Source organism: Neolamprologus multifasciatus, chromosome 9, assembly GCF_963576455.1.
Source record: "Neolamprologus multifasciatus chromosome 9, fNeoMul1.2, whole genome shotgun sequence".
NCBI lineage: Eukaryota > Metazoa > Chordata > Actinopteri > Cichliformes > Cichlidae > Neolamprologus > Neolamprologus multifasciatus.
In genome coordinates, this window is record NC_140447.1 from 23401034 (window position 1) to 23427639 (window position 26606).

The 26606-nt window shown below is 37.8% G+C and overlaps 1 protein-coding gene across 1 annotated transcript in view; it reads right to left on the minus strand.

Annotated features, from left to right (window-relative positions):
* LOC146511598 (cadherin-7) overlaps positions 1-26606 on the minus strand; it is a 116752-nt gene that overhangs the window by 62285 nt on the left and 27861 nt on the right. Inside the window, exons 3-4 of the mRNA XM_085172530.1 lie at positions 11682-11976; positions 3507-3626 (exon numbers count right to left, since the gene is read on the minus strand). Coding sequence (XP_085028656.1) covers positions 3507-3626; positions 11682-11976 — 415 coding nt within the window. The remainder of the gene's footprint in view (positions 1-3506; positions 3627-11681; positions 11977-26606) is intronic.

The following is a 26606-nucleotide window of genomic DNA, read 5'->3' on the forward strand; positions in this document are numbered from 1 at the left end:
TTTACATGCTTGTTTGAGCCAGAAATCATAACTAAACTTATTTTTGGCAACGTGTCAATGAAACTGAATGAGACAATGAGGTTGTTGCAATTCATCAAAACATTTTTAATGTTGAGACTATACCTGAGGGTTACTTACACTGTGTTAACTACTTTAAAGTGCCTATTAAAATTGAAAGCTGTGCCACTCACTACTACATTTGAAATCTTGCATTCAAAACACACAGCATATTTATGGATGCCACCAGTAAGGAACTAAGAAAATACTTAAATATATATTCAAGAAGTTCTTAAAAAAACTCATCTAGAGGGAAGGTGATCACAGCATTTTAACAGATTAATTAGCTCACAGAAGTTTTATCTTCGAAGCAACATGAGAAAATCCACTTATAATCAAAGATTTGCAGCTTCAGAGTAGTCCCAGAGAAACTGCTGGAGCTTAGAGTATCAATGAGGCACTTTTTCTTTTTCCTTTTTTCATTTGGATTGTATAAAACATGTAAATGTTCACCCCAAAACATGGTAACATGGAAATATTCTCTAATGAAAGCTTCAGCAGGAGGCTTCATTAGTTGAAGGTCTCCAGAAAGTGAAAAACAACATGGATATTCTGCGATACTGTGCAGGCTTCACAGCTAAATGTGCTGATGAATTTTGATGCACCCAACATATTTTCCTCCAAAGACATCACATCAATAATGCCAACACAGTGTGAAGTGATTTCCTTTTTTGCGATATGCATTCGTTTTTTCTGGAGCGTTCCATTTTCTTCCGGTGGTTAGGTTTATTGAATGTTTACAGTGAACCTTACAGGTCACAGCGGAGTTTGTTTTGTTGAGCATCCCTCTTATTTCTGTGTCTGACCGAGTGTGAAAAATAAGTGACAGAAATCTCTGCATTGCAGTGGCTCTCAGCAGTTCATGAATTAGAACTACATTCATAAAATTGTAGCATGTGTGTATGTGTTGCTCTTGAAGCAGAGGATGAGGCCTGTATTACTGGATGGCCCATATTTTCCTGTTTTCTTGCAAGAGTGCTTTGCATGAAGTAGCTGAGCCTCGGCAGGGCAGTGGCTAATGAGCCAGCGATGAAGATGTAGCGAGGGCTGCCGCTGCACTTTCCCAGGATAAAATGCCCCACAAGTCACCATGCTATCTCACATCTTATGGTTCAAGCTACGTTATCCATTTTCTCCGAATTTTTAAATGGTTTCTTTTTATTTTGAGTGCTGTTACTTTTATAATAACAGGTGGCAAAACTTTCAAACATGCATCTAGGTGCTAAAATCAGGTGTATATATCCTTCAACACTCATTTTCTTTATATAAATGAAAAGTGGAATTCAGGAGAAATAACACACACCGTTATACAACACACTCTGGGGTTTTAATGCTTCACATAACAGACAACTTTTAAATTGTATCTTTAGGCACTTTGTTACCAGCAAGCCTGTCGCAAAAACACATAATTTGTTCTCATTTCTCAGGTTGAATCTACAAAAAAAATGCCTTGACGTGCTAAAAAACAACATTTTTGCACCAACACGCTATTTCCCAAGAGCTATTAGCTGAAAACTTGGCATATCTCGGCATGGAGTGAAATTCTCATTAAACAATTTGCGGAAACTGGACTAGTGGAGTACCAAAAAAGTGGCACATCTAAAAAACTATTTACAGCAGATAAACAGTATAAACTGGATCTCATGTCCTTAGAAATTGGGAACAAAAAGAAGCAAAGACTTGAGAGATACATGTGACCCTTTGATTGATCCACCTACTTACTCATCAGAAATGGTCTCAGTGGAAAGGTGACTGTCAAGAACTGGACTGAAAATCTGTGGTAACGGGTCTTTGGAGTTATGAATTCAAATTTTTAGTTCACCTTTTTGCAAATATATACAGATCAGGTCAGGAGAGTGAGTGCACAACAGTCAGTGTCTATAGCCATCATAGTAGATGCTCTTTTATGGTTTGGGGCTGCAGTTCAGCCAGTGGTGTTAGGAGATCTTGCCAAAACTGATTAAATTATGAATACAGAAAGGTATCATCGGGTATGGTATTACATATAATACTGTATTACTGTGACGTAATACCATCTGGAAAGCATTTAATCGACAACAGCTTCATTTTTCAGACTAGCAATGACAATATCAGCGCAGTAAACGCGTACTGATAATGGAACACGATTAGTCATGGACTGGTCTCCCCAGAGCCTGGACGTCAACATTACTAAAGAAATATGAGATCATCTGTACAGAGAACGGAACAAAAGGCAGCCAACTTTAAAAGAAGAGCTCCGAATGTCCTTCAAGAAGCCTGGAGCACTATTCCTGAAAACTACTTAAAGAAACTACAAGTAAACTAAAAGAGTGCAGACTGTGCTGAAGCTCATTAGAGTTGTATAAACTCTGTTTGTGCCTTATATTGTTTGTTTTATATTTGCACTTCAATAAACCCATTTAGCACTTTTCTGGCAAAATATGAAACAAAATAAAGGGTGTCTCAACATTTAAGTATAGTAAAGTAAGTATAACAATAACTGCTACCTGCTATCTCTCCACACATGTTCTCTGCCCCTGTTTGCTAATAATTACAAATATGTCCTGAAAGTTTATTTAAAGTTTTTTCAATAATTTATAAGGAGCAAACTTAGCAAATCACCACCAAAAGACAAATTTGATGCTCTTGATCTTCATCAATTAGCTTTCAGTCAAATTTTCTCTAAAGAGAGACAGAGCTTTGGAAAAGCGAACGTTTCATGTGGGCAAAGTAGCCACTGTTTTGTGAAAATTACAAAAATAAGTGCATCCGATTTCGTGACAGAATCATTGTGCTTTACATAACACAGACTTTGAAAACTAAATTTAGATTTTAAAAGTACATTCATCAAGGAAAAACAAAAAAATGAGAAAGCAAAAAAACAACAACAACAACACAATAAATAAATAAAAACTCACTTGAGGGTAAGGCTTCATTAGCCACTACAGCATAACACACATGAACACCAAATTCAGGTTTTGACAGGAAAGAAGAATGCATTAACTAAAAAAAGACAACACATCTCTTATTTTACATCATTAATTCTGATTAGGTTTTTAAATTGTCAGTCTTGACTCTGACAGCGTTGTAGGAGTTCAAAGCCACATGAGTGAAGTATTATTGTTAGTACAGAATTATTCATGGATAAATAAATAAAAACTGGAGTTGAATATAAAAATACATTTGGTTATCAGGTTTGTGTGGTTGTTGTTTGCTCACATTTGACTGACAGTGGCTGAGCTGTGTAGGCAAACAGCTCACCAACTCTTCCCTCACTTTTGATATAAATGCAGTTAAAGACATGATGCATAGAGCATGACATTGCCTACAGAAATATGAAAACAGTTTCAACTTTGACAGATTATTTTATATATTAAGAGAAAAAGCTTCATTAAATGATGCACGGTAGCAATATCTGTAAAACAAATGCAAACCAGCAGGATAAATTCACGGATTTTGTCTGTTCCTACCTGTCTTTGGCTCCACTGAGAAATACGGATGTCCATGTTCGATGCTGTAAACCACCCTGGCACTGTTCCCGTATGTTGGGTCATCTGCGTCTGTGGCTACCACTTGCACTACCATGGTTCCTGTGAGCAGACAGCCCTTCATTAGTTTCCAAGACAACATCAAGAAGCCAAGACAAACAGAGCTAAATGTGGAAACAGTCATCATATCAACAGCCCTGTGACCAACTCAGTTTGAAGGGAGTTGTGGGGGGTTGGTGGTAATGGTGGTGAGAGGGTCCTGATCTGACTGGCTCTTGCAAAACAACTGACACTCTTAATTATTTCCATAATTTGCAGGGATGCTGCAGCAAGATTAAAGTGTAACTCCAAGCCTGTAGAGATCATTTCAGTGCCATTTTTTTTCTCAGTTTGCCTGCTGCAGCTCAGTTAGCAGCATCTTTCCTGGTAACTTCAATCTGTTCTAATTCATCAGCCAAATGGGGTCTGCAACTCATCTGTGCATGTTAAAGAGGCACTTCACCCCATCAAAAAAAGACAAAGCTAAATTGCTATTCACATCATCCCACAGCAATCCAAAAACTGCAACTTTTTTTTTTTTTTTGCTTTAGAAAGGAGTTTAAAGTTGTCCTGCAGCAATGTCATTGGAAGGCACTGTACCTCTCTGTGGTACTAATTAGGATTCAATGACACCTAGTACATTAAAGAATTTTACAACAATTTCTGGAGGATTTATGTCAAATTCCTATGCTCCATTCAAGACCGGTTGTGGACATAATGGACATGAAGTTTTTCTTAATATACTACTTTGCAGTCTGCCTAGAGGACACATGCGAGAGGTGACCTTGTTGCATGGTGGCTATCGCTATGTCACCGCTGAAATTTCATGACCGAGATTTAAAGCTCTGACATACAGTGAAATACAGAGAGATTAACCTGTAGCTGACAGGCTCAATCAGCATTATGTGAACCTGTTTGGCTAAGACTCGAATGTTGAGTAACAGATGCTTGTTTATCTGTAAATCCCCAGGTTTGAGCAATGCAACTGCCAAAAGTTATTCAAAAAATAAGTTACACTTCTCATTTGAAATTTGACTGACTTTGCACATCTGTGCTTAGACCTACATGCTGCAGCATGCATATGCAATATGTGATTATGCTCCTGCACAATAACCCCACAATTTATTCGCAGTCATGTGCAATATTTACGAGTTTTCTTGTTATTTTTTTATTGTCGTGAATCCTATTGCATTCACTTTGTGTAAAAACTGTGGCTAAGGTTTGATATGGGTAGAGAATCTTAACTCGGCGTGTTATAAAAGTTGCATTTTTTGACTGTGATTCTTAAAAACACAACAAAAAACCTTACATTATCCAGTGGAGTTTTGCAGATAAAGTTATAAACACCCAGACATAAAGCCTCACTTTGTAACAGAGCCCAGAATTCGCCCTCCTCAAATCCCCAAACTTCCGTTCAGCCTACAAGAAGGACATTTGTTTTCAAACTCAACTGTGAACTCTGCTGACAACTGACAACTGTTGTTTCTGCGTGCAGTACAGTATTGTCCTCTCCCACACTTCCTCTAAGGCAAACGAGAAGACATCACACACGACTCCTTGTGCACTTTTCTTTAAATGTGCCCACTGAACGAGGTTGATGTGACTTGAGCTGACAGCCGTGGCTCGGGAGGTAAAGCAGAAAAGTGTCTGAAGATTTCACAGAGAAAACATAATCAGCGACAATCAGTGCCAATCAATTTCAATAGGTCATTCATTATGGTATAAATGAACCCTGTTGTTCCAACTGGGCTCATTAAATGGGCGCAGGTTTTTGTTTTTTTTCAGGCAAAGTCATTTTATGCTGAAAAATTGATATCCATTTGATAATGGAGAGGAAAAGGCATTTAATAAATTGTGAAATTACCAAAAACAACTTTTACGGTTCAGGCTATTTTTCGCTGTTAGACTGTACGTCAGTGTTGGTCTTAAAGCTGACGCCTACAGCAGTCTCACACTTGGCAGTGGTGAAATCATCAAGAATAGAAATTGTTAAAATAACCTTGAAAAAACACCATTCTCCACAAGTGCAGCTCTTTTTTCAGTTTGTCACATGAATAGCTGGTTGATGCTTGAATATTTCACTTTAATGGCTAGCTGAACATATCTGGCAAAGCCTGTATTGTAGCAAACAGAAAGTGCTGTCTTACAAGTTGGTGATATTTTACTTCGAAGCAAACATCCTAATAAAAATCTCACTTTCTAACATGAGATGTATTTTACAGGCTTTTACAGAATGAAGTGATCACGGAAATTGAAGATTAGAGTCCTCCATTCTGGCCATAAAGCTGAATTAACAGGCTCTGGCCCTGGATGTGAACAATATAACAGTAAAAAAAAAAAAAAAGCTTGGTGAAGCTGGAGAAGTTATCACCAGGCTGGTTGTAGAAGGACACCTAGATTATATCATCACCTCTTAGTCATGACAGGTTATATTACAGGTAGTTTAAAGCACCAAGGTCAAAGGATGACTGTATGAAAGAGAACTCAGGCAACGTCTGAATCTTTATTACAGGATGATAGTTAAAAACACTTCACAGAGGGTATGGTGGACGCCGCCGTAAATTAACTTTCAATATGGACTCGCAAGGAGCGCTTTTAAAGTTTCCTCTCTTTTTTTTCAGATGTTTTCCACAGCTTGTTTGCCCTGCGAGTCCACCAAACATCCTGTTCTAACAATAATGTCAGTATGAAAGGTAATATCATCTGGGTGAGCTGGATGTCAGAGAGAAGGAGAAAAAAAACCTGATGAACACCCTGAAAATTTTAACAGATTCTTTCAGCTCCACCAGGCTGTCGTCTGCTACTCAATTTTCCCCTGTCAGTGTCCTTTCAATATTTGTCCATCTTCATCGACGTGATGGATCAGATCTTCACCCTTGTTATTTATCCCCTGCAGCTGTGTACAAAACAAGTTTCCTAATCAATTCCGTATTCTCGGTGAGCAACTGTCATCTGCCAGTAATGAAAATAAATGCGGCGTGCTTAATCTGCAGCGGAGACCAATATTCTTCAGACACTTGCATGTACGGGTTGCAAGCAACTGTCAAGTGCAATATCCACTTTCCGATTGCACGCACACAATGCAAAGGTTTGACAGTGACCCAAAACGTGTGCTGAAACTTTTGCATTAGTACAAATGAAGGACCGTCTTAGGAATATAAATATACTTTTATTTAACTCGAAAAGGTGAAAAAAACCCATCAGAACCAATTCTGCGATGTGGAAGTACATACAGGACATTAGAAGAATCAATATTAAAATGTTTCATTAAAGCCCAGTCGTTCTGCAATGCCTCCATGAGTGCTCAAAGCTGCCGCAGTTGATTAAGTTGATTGTATTCATGCACATTCACACCTGCTCCCCACTGTTTCAGATGAGCAGGGACTATTGATTAGAGTTCGGTTCACATTTATTCCTAACTGCAAAAGCAAAAATGAGGTACAAGACTTTAAAAGTTACCGAGTGCCTGCTGATTTCTATGCATGTTTTAACATTGTTAGGAAGCAAATACATCCCCTACATTCCCTCTACAGCTGTACTACCATAATATCGACCATATTTGCAACGTGTCCAGTTTTCATCACTGTTTTATTATATTTTACGAGACTGTGTTATATTTAGAGGTGTTTCTGATATTTTGCCTGCTTAATATGTGTTGCTGGAGAGAACAAAAAAAACAATGTGATACACTTCACAGTTAAATAATTAACATAGTGTCAAATTTACACATTGTCACTGTCAAGTAAAAATGAACATTAAGAGCTTTGTAAAAACTGTTATTATGACAGATATGATGCATTGTAGTTAACAAAGATTAAGCGTGTGTACCTCAGTGAATATTTTCACCACGCAATTAAGCACTTCCACTTGCAGTGACAAAAAGAAGAAAGAAAAAAAAATCAACTTTCCCTAAACCGCAGCACCTTTTTCATTTCAAGAATTAAAATGACTATTCCATCCATGATCTCTGCTCTCGTGAATTCGGCAGGAACTGTGACAGCTGGATATAGGACTGGTGAGTAGTAAATTCAAGAGCTGTGGCCTTGGGGTGACATTACATTCTCTATGCTTGTAATGAGCCCTCAAACGGCTCCTTTGGCCTTTCGCTGTGCAGCGGGAGAGAGCCAGGCCTCACGATTGTCACACCTCCAACTGTCCTCAAGCTCTCTTGTCTTTTATTTGACATCCCAGCCATGATTAAGACAAAAGCCCTGAGAGATCCTCAGGCCACAGGGTCACACTGTGCATGGACGAGCACTGCTTCTAATTACTTTAATTAATTAAATTCATGATTTCCTCTAAATTGAACCCATTCATCAGCGGTGCAAAGCTGTGACCATTAATGATTTAAAGACATCTATAAAGGAATTATTGAAGACAGGAGGTGCTTCGCCCTTTCCCGTTCTTTACTGCATTGATAATTGCTTTGAGCAGATATTTACAAAAGGGAGGCAAAGCATTATTCTCCTGTTGTTCTCGCAACTCGTGATGAAGACCTTCACGGGAACTGGCAGAGTAAATAAAGTGCTCGGGTGGAACGTGCAGCTCACCAATTCTGGTGTGAATACATCCTTCTAGTAAGTTGCTGTTATCACCGGTTGGACACGAGACTCAAAGCCCTCGTACTCTAATCCTCTGGTTCCTTAAGCCTGAGCTCTGTACCCCCCATTGACAGTCAGCTGTGTAATCCTTTGGAGATCTCTGTGCCTGTGCTGTAAGCAAAGCAGAGCCTCCCTTGGAACGGCTCCCGGTGCCACTGTATGCCTTCTGAAATTTCCATTTTGACTTTGAACACTCTGGAAATAGCCTTTGTTTTTTTTTTCTAATTTACATTTGCATGGCAACAAGCACGTTTGAAGCACTGAGGTGATCCTAACCAGCAATGAGTTTGCTCATCTGTCTATGTACTGCTCGAGGTAAAAACTATAAAAATCTCCATCACATATCAATCACATACAGCAAAGCATACGGGAAAGGGTTCTCGAACCAAGTGATCAATCCACAAAGTGCTATCACCAGAGCTCCCCACAGCTCCATGTTCCTGTTTAGCTTCTTTCAGCTCATTATTTTGCTTATCTGGCCTACAAGCTCACTGCTGCGCTTCATTCTCAGAGTTTTCATTGCATCATTTGTACACTTTGAACTTCCAAAAAGAGAAAAAAGAAAAGAAAACACTCTAAAAACGACTGTGCACAAATGCTAGCACAAGCTGATAACAGACATAAAGCAGTACAGCAGTGTATAAGTATCCAATCATATCGGTGTAAAAAGTGCCCCTGAGTGGCCAAAAGCACAATTCATTGCAGATTTAATGAACCATCTAACCCCATGTTTTAACTGAAACATGTCCGCTACATATTAAAAAACAATGCATTAAAACCCAGAGCTTTCTCGCCCACCTGCCTGCAGTTACAGCTTGCACAATAACACTCCTACTTACCGCCTTGACAGCGTTTCAGTGATGCTACCCAGTGTGTGATGCTCACTCTTTTTAATTACATACAGAATTTCCTCAATTTTCTCTGGGGAAAAAAGGTCACAAACCGCCACTCCATATTACCCTTTTGGTAGCAATGATACTAAAATGGGTTTATGGTGTTTTATTGCAAATTTTGCATTTAATTTACTGACTGAAAAAAGTTGATAGTCTTTGGCCAACACATTCTCAAGCAGGTACAGGTTGTGTAATTAATTTGACATAAAATGACTTTTTACACTTTAGTCATAAAATCATGTCAAACTTTGTATTTGTAATTTTTAATCAACTGAAAAGCTCAGGTCACCGTTTTCAGTCTTCTGACACCCAGGTTCATTTCTGTCTCCATCTCAGCACTCACAGCTCACTTGTGATTAGACCACAGCTCCCAGCATGCCTTGGAGTGCCTTGGGAACCCCTAGGTGAAGCTGGAGGAAGTTAAGGGTGACTGTGCTGCCAAGCGTGCCGTGTTGCCACAGTGAATTGCCAAAGTAATGGCTGGGCAGAAATGTATTCATCAGGATCAGATGTTTTTCAGAGACATGTTCAGCAGGAAGGTACTGGGAGGTACTGGCTGCAATGAACTCTGAGTCCAATTTGTGGAAAAAATGCCTATGGCCTTCAAGCCTGATTCAGACCTTAAGTTTGCCTGAGTTAGCTTTCAAACATGAGTCACTCATCAACATTTCTAAGCCTAGAGGTCTGCTTTGGCATATGTGAATATGTGAATATCTGAAATAAAACAAGCTCTAAAAATATTCTAAATCCTAAATATCCCAAATGTTATTTTTATTTATTGTTATTTATTTTATTATTCTTTTAAATTTTAGGTCAGTATAAATCAGACATGCTCTAGACATTAGATATATGGAGGTCACTTTTTCTTACTGCATTCCTAACACACCTGCTAAGATGAATGGCCTCAGGATGTTGTTGCCACTCATTTGCATTTACTTGCATTTTGAACCTGAGTAGGACCTGTCTGAAACCTTGAAGGAAATCTTGACCACACAGCTTACAGACAGGGGCTGATATGATAGCGCCCTCAAGTAGTGTTTTTTAAACAGATAAAAGGAAAACCTGTTGCAATAAATGCTAATGTGATCAATAGAATATCAATTGCTGAGTCCTTAGGAGAGGTATTATTGTGCAGTATAATGTTTTTACCTGTGCTTGCTTGAGATTTAGCAATGCTGGTCTGTTAATCTGCAGACTACTGTAGTTGGTCAGCTGTTCTGCAGAAGCACACTTTTTTTTCAGATATCCTGTGGGGGTTACAGGAATTCTGGGGTATTCCCATGAGATTCAAGGGAGTCAATTCTCAATTACTATTCGACTTGTAAATGTACAGGACTGGGAAAAAAAGTCAGCACTGAAGAAGAAAAAGGTAATGGATCGGGAGTGGGGAGGGGGCTTGATAGTATGTGCAGCCTTTTTCTAGCTTTTAAAATCTTGTGCTTCTAGCATCAATAGTTATTAGTTGTATTTCAATAAAACCTGCTCAAGACATTCCTAAATCCCAGAAGGATCGGTGATATCAGCAGTGGTTACTCTCTGATGCGTCACAAATCAGCAAAAATTGTCTTAATGTGCGACACAGATTAGTACAGAGATCCTTGGTTCCCAGAAGATTTATGCTGATGGATTGATGAGTTTTTTCATTTTTGGTTTTAATCAAAATGTTTTCACTGATTAATTAACATGATATCATGACTGTCAGGTTCTACATATAAACGTTTGTGACGAGTTGACTTTTTCTCTTGTGCAATCATCAAGTTAAAATTTTGTTTATGCTAAAACCTGCTGGTTTTAGCGCTACGTGATACCTATGGAATATATAAAAATAAAGGCAAGCTTTAATGAGTGGCCTAAGAGAAATGGTTTTAGTTTCTTAGTCTTTGTGCATCATCCCGCTTTTTGAAGCTTTAAAAAAATACAGCGAGGCATCCATGACCTTATTCGTCAGGATCACAGCAGAAAAGGAGAAGGAAGCCAACAGACCTGTGCGCTGTGGCCAAGGTATTCCCAAATCAAGGTAATTTAACCTGGATCTCATTTGATGTGGAGCCCATGAACAAGAAGGGCTTCATACTGGTTAAATTATATTCAGTATGATTGGTATGTAGTCAGTCTTACAAACTGAACATGCTGGACTCAAATTAATATTGCACACGTTCCAAATCCCCCCCCCCTCCGCCCACTCCTCACGACCTAAACACTGGGAGAGATGAAGACGAATTCAGTGAGGTGGAAAATTATCAAAGGCAGATGTTGGAGCAAGGACAAGTCAAAGAGAAAGCAAGAGTAAGAGAGAGAGACTTGAAGAGTGTGCGGAGAGGGGGCGGAAATGACTTGTTTGGTTACGGTATTGCAGGGACGAATAATAGTTCATCCAATATACAGGTTTTTCTTTTCCACATGGTGTGAATTTTTCATAGACTCCACACAGGTGTACGGATAATTAGCTCTTGTGGGTCTTCGTGGAGAACCAAAACTATCACACTGTTCACAAAGAAAAGCACTGTGTACTGCATTAATAGGTGACCACTTTTAACTTACTTTACAATTCTTACTCACAATGTTATTTCACTTTTAACACTTTGGTTATTAACCTTCAATCGATTATGTGTAAAAGAACTTACCTAAGGGTGACATCTCTGGTACTCCTGCCAGGTACGGTCCATCAGGAAATTTGGGCTCATTGTCATTGATGTCCTGGACTTTGACCACAAATTCAGATTTGGGTTCCACAGGCAAATTGGTGAGTCGGTCTACAGCTTGAGCTTGAAGGGTGTAGTAAGCCTGAGCCTCTCGATCAAGCCGCTTTGTGGCATGGATGTCTCCCGTGTTCTCATCAATGGTGAAGATGGAGGTGGCACCCTCACCAGAGAGCACGTACTTCACCTTGCCATCTCCTTTGTCCACATCTGAGTGTAGCTGTCGAAAGGAAAAAGAAGCAGAGCTTAAATGCAGCCACACCAGACTGTAAACGTTTGAGTGGTGATGCCGAACTGAAGAATGATGTGAGCGCTTCTGGTTTAAATGATACATAAAATCTTTAATTCAATAATTATTAAACAAGTGAGGATGATGCTTCATTCTCCATTTTTAGCAAGTATTTTATTTCCCTAAAATAGAAACATTCTTCTTTTAAGCTTTTCTGAAACTCCCTTGTTCCTGTGCCCTTTTACAAATGTCCCATTCCCCTTTCCATAGTTTCAAATGCAAACCACCTCCAGTAAATAGCAGTTAATAGCAGCAGGAGACGCATTTGATCAAAGGGCAGCTAACACAGACAGTGATACAGTATCTCCTCGTTTGATCCTTTAAAGAGTAAAAATAGCCAGAATCACAACACAGCCACCGTCTTTAACCCTTTGTGCGAAGAGATTTTGTCAGATTACATCGTGGCTTTAAAATCATCATTGTTCCAGTGCAGATTGACAGCTTGAAAAGTGGCTTGAAAGTTAATTGGTGGTTAACATGTAGTTAATGTGCAGCGTGTCAATCACAATTTCATACTCATTACATTGTTTGGCACCAGGAACAGAAAAAGTGGAAATGTAGATAGCAGTTTTTTAATTTGGTTTTTTTATTTATTTATTTAAATACAGCTGTGCAGTGAACACAGATAATAGGAGAGAACCAAACAGAGCTTAGGTTGCACTGAGGTTCAAACAGCGACATGAAAGCACAGTAAATCACTCCCAGTTCTTTAATGGTTTTAAATCAGTCTAAACATTGGTCTGTTTGCCTCTGGTCACCGCTTTTATTATCACATAAATCTGGGCTTTCTGTCAAAGCTAATGATAACTTTAGCCACACAACATACAAATACTAATGATATTCCTGTAGATTTGATAATGCTGCCTTTAAACCCCAAAATAAATCTACTGGGTTTTCAGTTCCTCGGATGCTGCAAGTGCATGGAAACTCTTGTTTTTGTCCTTGTAGCCAACAACAGAACATATAGCTTGCTTTGCTTGTGGCCGAGACATCGCTAAAGTTAGAGTAAGAGAGGCAGGCTGCTGCTGGTTGTTTGGTATTTAAAAGGCTGAGTCTCTAAGCCACGAGTGAAGACTGGTTCTTGTCCCTTTTGACATCACAGAGCGCTCATTCAGAGACGCACTTTATAATATGTAGAGAAGGGAAATAAATATATACCGTGTACATTTTTAGACACGTCTGGGATTCTTAATTATGTTCAAAGAAAATTAAAAAGTGGAAATCACATAATATGCTCCTCTATTAGACTTTACAAACAACAAATGCAGCTATAAAATGTCTTTAAAACATTCAGTATTTAATCCGTACAAATATTCACTGTCATGTTGCTACAAATATGTACAAACAGCGCAAGCAAACACATCATGTTTATTGGATAAACATTCAAATCAGATCAAAAGATCAAAACATGCACCATTTATGCATGAATTATGGTACCAAATCCCACCATGATTTGCATTCCGCTGCAAATAATGGAACGAAATGAAACGCTGCCTTTTACTGTAATGACAGTGTGACTTCCTAACTAATGTAATGGTCCTTACAAACAAAACTAGCAATTTTCCATTAAAACCCCAGCAATAACAAGCTCATCTGACATCAAAAATGTACTACAGTGGTTACAAAATGTGTTCATTGAATGTGTGTTGAATCAATAAAACAACAATGATGCACCAAATGGATTTGTGTTTTTCACACACTTTCTGACCAAAAATCTGTCATTAGGGCTGAGATGAATGGCTCCACTGGAAACATTAATCATCTCATTTTTTTTTTGGCAAAGACATATACAAAGCTCTCTAAACGGGGTTCACGAAACTGCACGGGGAATTGTGACGCTCCAATCGAATCCCTTTTTATGTATGTCAGGTGAAGAGATGCCAGAATTCCAGTGCTCAAACAACAGCGTGTTAAAGTTATATGGAGTGAAATTAGGACTCAGGGTTTCCATTATGCGCTTCTTTCTATCTTTTTTTCCTTTTTGACATAAAACAAAGACAGATGATTTTATAGACGTGACTGTTCTAAGTGGAATTGGTGACGAGATATCTGGATGTTCAACCTTAGATCACGTTTGCAGGTTCCTCTCGTTGCCATTTAAAGCATACAAAGTGTGGCTTTAAGTTTATCCACTAGCAAAAAGGATTTGACAGGATTATGTCTTCTGAGGATAAATAGCAAGAGCTGAGGTCATGTACCAAGAGTCGTGCTGTCAGATCCATCCTGTTTAATGATCATATAAACCATCCGTGTTTAAATCTAGTCGTGCACCAAACATTGAGGACGATACTTTTAAATCAAAGCATTGTTCACCTCACAGCATGTGGGCTAAAAGAAAGTTTGATTGGTGGAGTAGCTAGAATGGGTATTAATAGGACTTTTTGTGACGTTGCATAGACAGAATACTGTACACCTTTACAGAGAAGATAGACAAACTACATGTTTTATCAAGGTACCTTTGTAGTTACCGCGGCAACATTCTGCTTATGACAGCGTTTTAATCTCCGAAGAGCAAGTCGAGACTTTAAAGATGACTTAAAGACCCTTTCTCAAAGTACAACTCCAACAAAATATTCCTTAAACACTTCTGGAGAAAGAAATTCAAATTATCAGGACAAGTAACCAGTCCTGAATAATCCTGTTTGAAGTTAGAGCTGTGTGACATCCACTCCACATCCACACAGCACTGATGTGTATCTTAGGGGAAGGCAGTAGTTAGCTGGAGTTTAGTTATGGGCAGACTGACCTTTTTTGCTATAAGTATTTAGGACAGTGGATATTTCTGCCTTTACTTCATCATCTTTGACATGACAGAACATCTGATTCTTAGCATTCAGTGTTTAAAAGTGTATACGAAAAAGTTGTGGCAGTAATGAACGCACTTCAAGTCTCAACCTAAATCTTGAAAACAATAATATCAGCTACGTCTGGGTTTTGTCTGTCTGTGTTTTTGTTCCGGCTTCCTTCCCCTGCAAAAGACTGGAGACAAACTGATAAGTGTTAGGTAAACACCGGCAATGATTGCAAGATAAACTTCGCCAAGATAAACGGCTGCTTTTGTCAGCGAGTACTGCACTTATATAAAATTGAAGGACTCGAGCTTTGAAAACACAAGAGCTCTTAATGTAGCTGTCCTGTATCTTTCATTAATGTCTCTGGTCTTTGAAATGCTCACTTCGTTTAAACTCCACACCCTAATTTGTAGCATATGATCAGACCACCTTGATGGTATTTCTATAACATCAGATTTACTTTCAGAGCTACAGGATATATCAGAGATACTGTAGAGTTGGTTTTCTTGGAAGAAGTAAACTTTGGATTCTTACAGCCAGAGCCAAAGCCGTATTGAAATGACAGAATATCAAAATTGTGACATGAGATAGAACAGCTGTTCACTTGACTTCTTGGCAATATACCACATCATCACGTTTTACTGTGCTGACCTTCTCCTTCTACAGTTAGGTCTAAAAGTATATGGACAGTGAAATTTTGTTTCTGTACACTGGCAGAGTGCTTTTAAATCAAGCAACCAAGATGTGATTGAAGTGCAGACTTGAATGTTTAATTTAAGGGGGTGGGAAAAAAAGTATTTTATTAAGAGTCCACAGCAATTTTCATGTCATTCCTCCATTAGAGGCTCAAAATAATATGAAGGAACTAACATAATTTCAAATACAAGGATTATTTTTGATATTTGGATGAAAATCATTTGCAGGCTGTCAACATCACTAAATGCTGGTTTCCTCCTGCCAGGTCTTTACTGCAGCCAACTTCAGCTGTTGCTTACTTGCAGGTCTCTTTTGCTTCAGTTTTATCTTCAGGTACTGAAAAGTACACCATCTGCTGTTAATGAAACCTGGACATAAACATCTCATGTCAGGTAAAACTCTATCAAAGTAAATTAAAAAAGACTGTTAATTTGTGCAAGAAAAGGACTATTCAGCATTGTCTATTTCTATTTCAGTGTTAGTCAATTCCTAGAGACATATAGCAGGTTTCAGATTTGCTGTTCATGTCAGAACACTGGTATCTTTTAAGACCTTGTTGTCCAATTGGAAGTAAGACATAGCTTTTGTCCTCATTTTAAGGATAAAATTGAACTAAATCTTTATTTAAATAGCTTTACAGCTGCTTGTTGCAAATTCAGCAATACCTCCAAAAATGTAGTGAACACCAATATAAATCTCTCACAAAGTGGCTGTGCAAACTCCAAAGAGAAACTCCTTGCAGTGACTTTTGGTAGCAATGACCTGATCAACTTCTGCTCCTCCTCAATCTGAGATACATCACGTGAAATCTCCTTGTCAGCATCCTTGTCAGACTGGTCTGTTTCCTCCAGGAGCCTGACCTTAAAGTGATACTGAAAATGCACCTTCCCAATGACAGCCAGAAAACAGCTAGAGCACTTTGCATCCCTGAGGAAATTTTCTCCATGCTTAGCAAAATTCCCCTGCGGTGCTTCTTTACTAGTTTCATAAACTCCACCAGAGAAATGAGTAAGCTTCAAAAATAGTTTCCCGGCATATCTTCCTCTTAGATAACGTGACATGTAGGTTGAGGAATTCTTCCCTTGTATGATCCCCAGCTGAGATCAGCAGCTAACTATCAATGATGAAAAAAGTCAGGGCAAAGGCCTGGCCTCTACCTTCTAGAGCCGTCTGATGGTTCGCCAGAACTTCTTTGATGCTACAAAACTTTTAATATCCTTACTGCACCTGACCCAGAGCTTAAGACCAGAAAAAGTACAGTTACTGTACTTTCCCCTGCAGCAACAGAGAAAAATGTTTTTCAGCACTTTTATATATTAATATATCTATATATATCTATATATCTCTATATCTATATATATCTAATCATTCTCTACCCTTGTGTGCTGAAATACCATTGTTATTTATACCGTAATGAGATGTTGACATTTACAGATAAATTGAAAGACGAGTTTCATTATTGTCTACTCAACTACGCTTATATTTCTCTCTCTCTCTATATATATATCTATATATATATAGATATATTAATATATATATAGATATATTAATATATCTATATATATATTAATATATCTATATATATAGATATATTAATATATCTATATCTATATCTATCTTAATATATCTATATCTATATCTATCTTAATATATCTATATCTATCTTAATATATCTATATCTATATATCTATCTATCTATCTATATATATCTATATATATATATATAGATATATAGATATAGATATATTAATATATCTATATATATATATATATATAGAGAGAGAGAGAGAGAGATAAGCGTAGTTGAGTAGACAATAATGAAACTCGTCTTTCAATTTATCTGTAAATGTCAACATCTCATTACGGTATAAATAACAATGGTATTTCAGCACACAAGGGTAGAGAATGATTAGGTCAATATTATTTTGCTGGTGCTGACGGAGTATAAGCTTAAGAGAGGATATAACACCAAAGGTCTTTTATTAATGGAATCCATCAGCCTGCTGATGGATTCAGCACTGAGGCCATGATGATTGCAGTGGCTGTGTCCTCAGGCCTAAGCATGCATATGTCACCCCTCTTATGGAGCCCACTGTGTTTATTCACCGTCTCCTGCTGTCAGGAACAAACCTAAGGTAAATTGTCAGTCTTGGGGAGAGTCAACATTTAATCTCGAGGAAGCCATCCGTAGCAGTTTGTTTCCGGTAAATGCCATGGACAAGAAGGACAAAGCAGACAGGCCACAAAGTATGCAAGCAGGGTCGGGGGTCAAGCGCAGTATATGGTCTTTTCAGTGCACTGTTTGGTTTGCAACATTTCCTTCCAGCTCTGTTTACAAAAGAAGACAGAAGAGTCCAGCGTTTGGCTCCACACACTCAGTCCAAAGCTGCAGACTGCATAAAATATGTATTACTTTGGTGAGGTTTTTTAAAAGTACAGCCAAGTCAAATCATTTTTCACTATCATTAATTGAATCCATTTTGCTGCTAATTTTCAGGTGCTTTTTGAAGTTTCAACTCTTGTTCCTTTCCCTCAGCACCATATTTGCTAAAATGTAAACTCCTGTTATTCTTTTCTTCGCTTCCCCCGAGGTGAGTGTAACACAGCATGCGGCACGGTGCTGCGCGGCAGCGTAGCTCAAAGGCGCTCCCAGGGATTGTGAAGGAGGGGTGGGATCTGAACACGAACCCTTCTGAAATCATTGCTGACACTTATCATCACTTTGTATGCAGGCAGTTCTCCAGGGACCAGCCTGTTAGCTTTGTGTTTGCTTGTTTACCTTGTAGCGAGGGAGAAGGGTAAAAAGCATGAAAGAACCCATAACAACCCACTGATTCACACTTGTCCTTTTACTAAAACTATTGCACAACATTTTCAAATTATTTATTATTTATTGAATTTTCATTTTCACCATTGAGTCAAACAAAAAAAATGCATGTAGTGCTTCAATAATGTTTAATCCTGTTGTCCCCCCTCCTTCTTCTGTTTTGCTTAGCTGTGTGCGATACGAAAAGAATACAAATATAAAGTCTCGTAAAAGAAAATGCAAATAAAAAGATGCATGTTTCAAGCTTTGGATGTTTTTTCAGAAGGTGTTTCTTCTATTCAGTGGACTGAACAACCTAAAATGGATATAAACATCAATACCTACAGGCAGCCTGTGAGCAATACTCAATCCTGTACACTTAAACAGCCTCAGCTGTTGCTCAAGAGCCCTTAATCAGGCATCGCCCTCAAGATATTTCACAGAGCTGCTTGAAGATCAGGGCTCAACAGGTTGTCTTCTAGCAAGGTAGTACAGTAGAAATATGAAACACTGAAAACGGTGCGCTCTGACATTGTTTCCTGTTGAGAAACTGATGGTGCACATGAAGCCTTAACCCACTACAAATCATATTCTACACAATAGCATAATTAAAAACAGGAATTGCCATTAAATTAGCATTATGTCTGGACACTAAACACATGCTATATGTGAAACTAACAGGAGCTCAGAGTCATTAATGAAAGCATACGTGAAACTCAAAATAAGTACACAGACGGGACAAAGGGCCTTTCTGGGAGGGAAAAAAGCTAAAAATGTAGACAGAGGCTTCAGTGTAGCTGTCACTGACATCAGCTCTCGACATGCTTGGCTTTTCATCTATTCACTCGGCCATGTTCTGATGAGTAGCCATGGTGCTGCACTTTGAGAGAGGTTCAGTAGCGCAGCCTCCCTTCTTTCATTTCACGTTGCGAGGTGGGGAATTAGCGATCGCCATGGAGAGACTGTTAGCTATCACACAGTGGCGTACAGATGCATGGGATCTGCACCCCTGAAGTTGTTTCCTTATTGTGCTTAAGTATAATAAATGGTGTCTTCATATTAGTGTAAGTTTAACACATTTCCATTATTAACATAATTTCTGATTAGTTTGGTTTATTCTCTTAGTGCTGTTTTCAAGTTTATGAGTGTTTTATTTGATTTTGCCAAGCTGAAAGGCTCTTGGAAAGAATATAATAAATGTCACATCTTATCATGTGCATAGACCATATTTGTGTGAGTGTTAGTCGTGCAAAGAAATGTAGCTTTTTTTTTTAATTAGTCTCTTTTCATTATTAGAAAATTGTTGATAAATCAGCAGAAAAAAATCGATGACTAAAAACCTAAGATAAAATCTGACAGTAACATGTGTTCTGTATGACTCACCACTCAAGATAAATGCCTTGATTTTTTATCAAAATTCTCACTTTTTTATGATTCTGAGAAAAAAAAACAACCTTCAAATGCTGAGATTAAAATCAAAATGTTGACTTTTTTAAATCTCAGAATTCTCTTTTTTTCAAATTCTGAGCAAAAAGTACGTTAAAAGTCATGACTCTAATCCTATTCTGTAATGACTCAACTCTAAAATAAATTCTTTTCAGGAAGAATATTAGAAAAACTGACATAATATGCTGAGATGATGGGAGCATTTGTTGAAATATACCTGCGTACTCAGACAGAATGCCACGCAGCTTTCGTAGTTGGATCAGTTTTGGATTCATGGAAGAAGCTAGCATTTCTTTCTCTTTTGTACACTTGTGTTTCGCTAGTTACAACACAGCTAGCATAAAGGTGGTCTATTGGCTGTTTGTAGTAAATACGTAGTGGCGTCACAATCAGATACAATTTATAAGAAGGGCAAAAGGCAAAAACATTTCCTTCACTTTCTGTCTGAACACACTTTTAAGATGTTTGAGTTGCCAGCTGTGTAAGAGATAAAAGCAGTTGCACTGTCAGTTGAAGGGGAAAGCTGAAGTGTGTATGTTGGCAGTGGCAGCAGTTGAAATATAAGCTGAAGTAACTGAAGTGTCAGTTTATTTTCCGTGAAAAAAACCCAATACACGTTTTTGTAATTTAGGAGAATTTCTCTTTTTTTCATTCATTCTATTTTCAAATAAGCTGATTCAAAATGGTACAAGAATGCTGTTTAATAGACTCTGTCTGTACAAACAGATGCATGTGATGGCTTGACAGCAGGTACAAAGCAAGTGCAGACAGTTCTTTTAGAGGATAAATATAAAAAAGCTGAGAAGCAGTTTTCAGGGATACGGCAGGATTCGCTGCTTTCTCTCAGATGTGGCGATTGTTCTCATAAGAGAATCGGCTTTCAGTCAAAGTCAGAAAAATGATTTTCAGAATTCTGACTGCCATTTATGCGTTCTGTTTCCATCAGACAGCGGTGGCTCATATCTGCACCTGCTGGCTGAGTCATGACACAAAAGAGATAATGGCTCTGTTTCGGTGTGGGGAAATTGAATTGGGATTTTCTGAAAAATAGACCTTAACAGCTACAGTCAAGATCGCTAATGCAAAAAGAAAACGTATACACACATTGTTTTTTTTCTGTTTGTCTCAAATCCAGCTTCTTATCTGGATTCTTATTAGATCAGTCATTCGTGTTTCTGTGAATAAATAAGCAGTAAATCAAAAACTAACATGAGTGGCGGGTTTTGTTACGTTTAATCACACATTAGTCTGTGCCTAATACAATACAATACAATACAATAATACCCTGAGGCACAATGCACTCATTGCCTGCGGTGCACAAGAAGCATTGCATTTGACGAAATGAAACAATCAGTTCTGACAGGAAACGATGGAGCCGTCTGTGTCGTGTAAGGGAAAGTTATCAAAAAAAGCAAAAAAGCACCTGCTTTATCAAAAAGTAGTAAATGGCATCATATTGATATAGCAAGAACGGATATTTTTTTGATAATTTTATAAATTTACACAAAACATTAATTCACTGAATGACAAGACAAAGGATTTATTTTGCTTTTGGTTTAGACTCGTGCCTATTTGAATTATCAAAAGTCAAAACTCAGTTTATAATAATAATGGATTGCATTTTTATAGCGCTTTTCGGGACCCCTCAAATCGCTTTACAACACCACTATTCATTCACTCTCACATTCATACACTGGTGAAGGCAGCTACAGTTGTAGCCACAGCTGCCCTGGGGCAGATTGACAGAAGTGAGGCTGCCATATTGCGCCATCGGCCCCTCTGGCCATCACCAGTAGGCGGCAGGTGAAGTGTCTTGCCCAAGGACGCAACGACCGAGACTGTCCGAGCCGGGGCTCGAACCTTCCGATTACAAGACGAACACCCAACTCTTCAGCCACGATCGCCCCATCTGCTATTTAGTTTTGAACAATCCTTTTGCTTGAAGGTATCTTTAACTTAGCATATCCTCACGTCTCATGAGATTATCCAAGCAGCTAAAAGGTTACTAGACAATGTAATTATAGCTTTGTAAATTTGATATCCCAAATTAAGCGCCTTTGCAAAATCTAAGCTCGCTCGCTCGCTATAGTGAAACGCAGCTTCACTGGAGTGCACTCAGTATACTACAGACATCAACACTGCAAGCTGTGCATTAGAAAACGTACAAATTAAATTTTGATTGTTGAACAGAAGTACTAAGCAGCTGTGTCAGTGCTAATGTGAATGTAACAAATCTCTAGTCCCTTCAAAAGAAAATGCGAAACATAAATAAGCAGACAGATACATTTACACGCAGCGGCACAGGAATGAAAAACTAGACTCCTTTCACAGAAAGAGATGCAGGGATAGAGATTTTCTTAATTTACTTGAGCACAATGAGGCCATTTTTGGACGATCCCTTGACACGCACATGTTAATTAAAGACATGCAGGAGTGCTTCCAGGGCCTTTCAGTCTGGTGCCCTGCTGCCTTTTCTGCTTTGCCAGTCTTGCCACCATGCCGATTTGTCATCCACATCAATGAAAGTAATCAAGCCAGCAATCATGGCAAGCTTTCACTTTATTTTATTTTTTTATTTTACGTGTGTGTATGTGTGTGTGGCATTCAGCTGCCCTCATCACAGTGATGCACGTAAATGGAAGACAGGAATAGGCATCCTTTTCAAAGTATTATGGGGGAGGGAATCAAAGCTCTTTTGTCACAAAAAGGCTTCTTAGATGCTATCGTTGCAGCATTTTTTTTCCTTTTTTTTTCATGTGCAAGTGAGTACAGCCTATAACTGACAGCCTATTGATGGATTAAATGAAAAGGAGAAAAGGTGAGAAGAAAAGTGTATTTCCATATCAGGTGGTGTCGATATAAGGAATCACCGTGGCATGCTGGACTTTATTATTCATCTCGTCTGCAGGTTATCTGAGGCAAAAAGAGAAAAAAGAGAGGCCAATAAACTGGACACTGTTTCAAAAGAAAACATCAAAGTCCTGATGCGATAAAGGTAACCATTTTAACATTGAGGTTGAGGCCAGTATCAATATGAATGCAGCATTATTAAAAGATGGTGGAGACGCAATCTGCATCTAACCTTTCAATACGTTTTTATTATCCTAAGGTGTTTCATTAGTTTCATGTATCCATACAGTGCACAATTAATTTTTCAAAAATAGCTACAAGTGGTTGAATAGAGATTTATTAGATGTGATTAGGGAGATTAGAGCTGCATTTAACATGTCTTTATGCACAGATTATAGAATTTAGGTTTACATAGAAAAAAGCTGCTGCCAATTGTGTTTTAATAGAATGCTGCCAAGTATTAGAGTACCTCAAAGAACAGAAATCCAGTTAATTTATGACATGTGTGAGGATTTTATTGAAACTGACAAGAACTGACAGAATATGAACTGAAATTAGACTGTATGAACAACCTTCCTGGCTGTATACTGTAGTTGTCAGTGGCCTACAATAGTATAATAGTAAAAAAGAGCATATTGAATAAATGCACATATATATAGTAACAGTAAAAAGAAAGTATGTGCGTTGTAAGGTTTCACACATGAGGAAGATTATAAATAATTAAGATGTCTAAAGGTAACTGCAACCTTTAGACATATAATATACTCTGTCATTATTTATTTAATAAAAGCAAAAGCTAAATCTGAAGGAAGAAATCCTGGCCCACTCTCCTCTATAACATTTGTTCAGTTCATTGAGTTTTGCAGATATTTTTATTAACGGCTCTCCTAAGGTCCTGCTACAGTGTTTAAGTCAGGTTGAGGTTTTAAATTTGACTGAGCCGTTGCAACACCTTGTTTCTTTTCTTTTTCAGCCATTCTGTTGCAGATTTGTTGCTATTTGGGGGATCATTGTCCTGTTGCATGGCCTCGCAGTGAAGCTGATGGCCTCACAATTGATTCTAGAGTATATTTAGAGCAGTTCATGGTAGAGACAGTGACTGCAAGGTGCCCAGTGTGGCTGCAAAACAAGCCCAAATCATCACTACTCCGCTACCATGCTTCAGAGTTGTACTTGGTTTTCACTGAATGTGGTGCTGTGAATAATGGCAAAAGTCTTTGTGGTTCGATATGATGCAACTTTGCTGCCATATATATATACAAACACACACATATATATATACATATATATATATTATCATTACTGATTTTCCTCATTATTGGCACTTTGTTGCCAAACACCTGAATGTGCCAGACTGCAAACTGTTATTTTAGCTTCTGTGACAGTGTGTTTTCCTTGAGAGTGCACTTTCTTTTTTACCATGACCATACACTTGTACATATAAATTAGAAGATCTGTGTATAAAAAAAACCCACCCAGTCTAATGTGTTTACACTACTTGTGAAGAAATGACTGGTTACTAAGTTATTTTCGGTGAAAGGAAGCATTATCAAACCACAAACTCATGCTCCAAATTTGTTACAGTGACGGGGAAGATAAAATGAAAAGAATATTTTAACTCTGTCTCCAGATTTGACTGAAATTACAACATGCCAAGGATCAGCAATATGAAACTACAAATTAATGCACAGAATATGTTGCTTTGCAACAGCAGTTACATTCTACTTGGTTTTAACTGTGTTCAGAGTTGTATTGATCATAAGCTTCTACATGTGACATATAGATCATAGATCTGTAGACAATTTGGCAACAATGTAGCTGTGTGCAAACGTAGCATTGAAAATAACCACGACAGCTCATTTTGTTTATGAGAACCATGTCTAAACCTTTATGTAGAGACTGTTTCTAATAACACTGGCAAACTGTGCATATACATATTCTTTTTGTACATAGAAAAAACACTCTACATTTACTGGCTGGAAACTATTCTTTATTTCATTGTTTGTATATAAAATCTATTTTAAAAGAAGTAATTAGAGTTGATTATGAAGACAATATCAAACTTGTGAAGAAAGAAACAATGAAGTATTTAAAGATGTTAGATTCTGTTCTGGAATCACAAACAAAAACAAAAAAACATAATGAAAAAAAGAAATGAGAGACTAGTTCAGAGCCTATTAAATCAGGCTGAAGAACAGGCTTTTTATATCACCAGCAATTGCCAAAAAGTATATATGAATAAAAAGTTGTACTATAAATTTATAAAGTCAATAGTCAAGTGTTGCATAGGTCTGATTGTGTAAACAGGAAGTATATAATGACAATAAGCAATGCACACTCTGTTTTGGTTTATGCAAAATTGTGTCACTTCTTATTTTTCTTTACTTAGCTAAAATGATCTGAAGTAAGCATGGGGTATGCACATCCTTGCCATAATTTCTTACGACTGGGGAACAGGCATTTGCAAGGTTTTTATGCATGCACATTGTTTATACAGCTCTATGTATTACTGGCAGTGAAATATTGGATCAGTCTGTTTGTGTGTAGCCCTCAAGTCCAGCTCAGAATTTTAATGACTGCTCGGAAAAGTGTTTTCAGATAAAAGAAAGTTTAGGTGACACTGCTGCAGGCATCCACTCACATAATGAAAAAAATAACACATGCATACCTGTTAAAGTGACAAAAGACCTCATTTTTACAGCAAAGGACACATGCAGGATATACAGCAAAGTATGAGCTACGGCGAGCTATAAATATCACTTGACACACTGTTCTGAAGCTATGGTCCTAGACTCATGGTTTTTCTGCTCCAACTCTGTTCATCTACAGTAGAAGAAAAAGCCCTCTGACTTCACTCCAACACTGTGTTCGTTCAAAATTCATATTGACTATAGCCCTGGGTCATTAATCATGAATATTTTTTATTAATTTATCACAAACTGACATGTACTATTTTGACATTATGACTGCCTGCTTAAAATGTAAAGCCCATAACACTCAGTTACATTTGCATAGCCAACTTAGTTCCTTTTAGAAGTGCAAGAATATCATAATTAATTGAAGCAGTTACTGTACGCCTTTCAGTAGAATTTGACTTTCAAGTTAAAAAAAGAAAGGAAAAAGTTAAACCAAAGACGGTACGCGGCAATTATAGAAATATCAAGCTTCTATGATCATATAAGATGTGAACTAAAATGCAAAGCAGGGAACACCAGTCTATCCTAAAAAATTAAATACATTTTATATAAATCTATGATATGTAAGTAGACTTTTTATAACACAGACAAATTTCAAGTGTGTTATAGTTCAAATTTATTCTTCCCTTCACTTTCAAGTTAGCTTAAGTGTATTTTTTGCTTTTTTACCTACTATTTATATTCGAATCTACAGTATTATGGTTTTAGTCTGTTGTTAAGTAGTTGCTAGGCAATGAGGTGATAGTATATAATACTATATCACACATATATCACACATAATTTAAGTTTTGCTGACATAAGTGAGATATTTTCGTTGTGAAATTGAAATGATATGGTGCTTTTGTAAGGTGTTGTGGGTGCGTAAACCCTACAAATGGATCATTTTAGCTTGTTGGCAAGTGGTCGCTAGGCAAGTCAGACTATATCATACATAATTCAAGTTTTGTGGAAATCAATTATGAAATTAATTTCACACCATACTTTTATAAGATGTTGCAAGCACATAATAAATGCTACGAATGGGTCATTTTAGCAGTTGCTAGGCATCGTGATAAAGCCATAATATATCATGCATAACCAAAGTAATGCTAGGCAGTGTGTTACCGTGAATTGGCTAAACCTTCATGTGTTTCTCTGAAGATTTTTTTTTCTTTTATCCATGTTAAAATTTTGTTAAAAAAAGAAAGTGTAGACAAAAGGTGTGCAGCGTTCAAACAAAGACTCGAGCACTCTAGCTTAACTCTACCGCCATGCTTTCAGCTATAATGTGTCAGC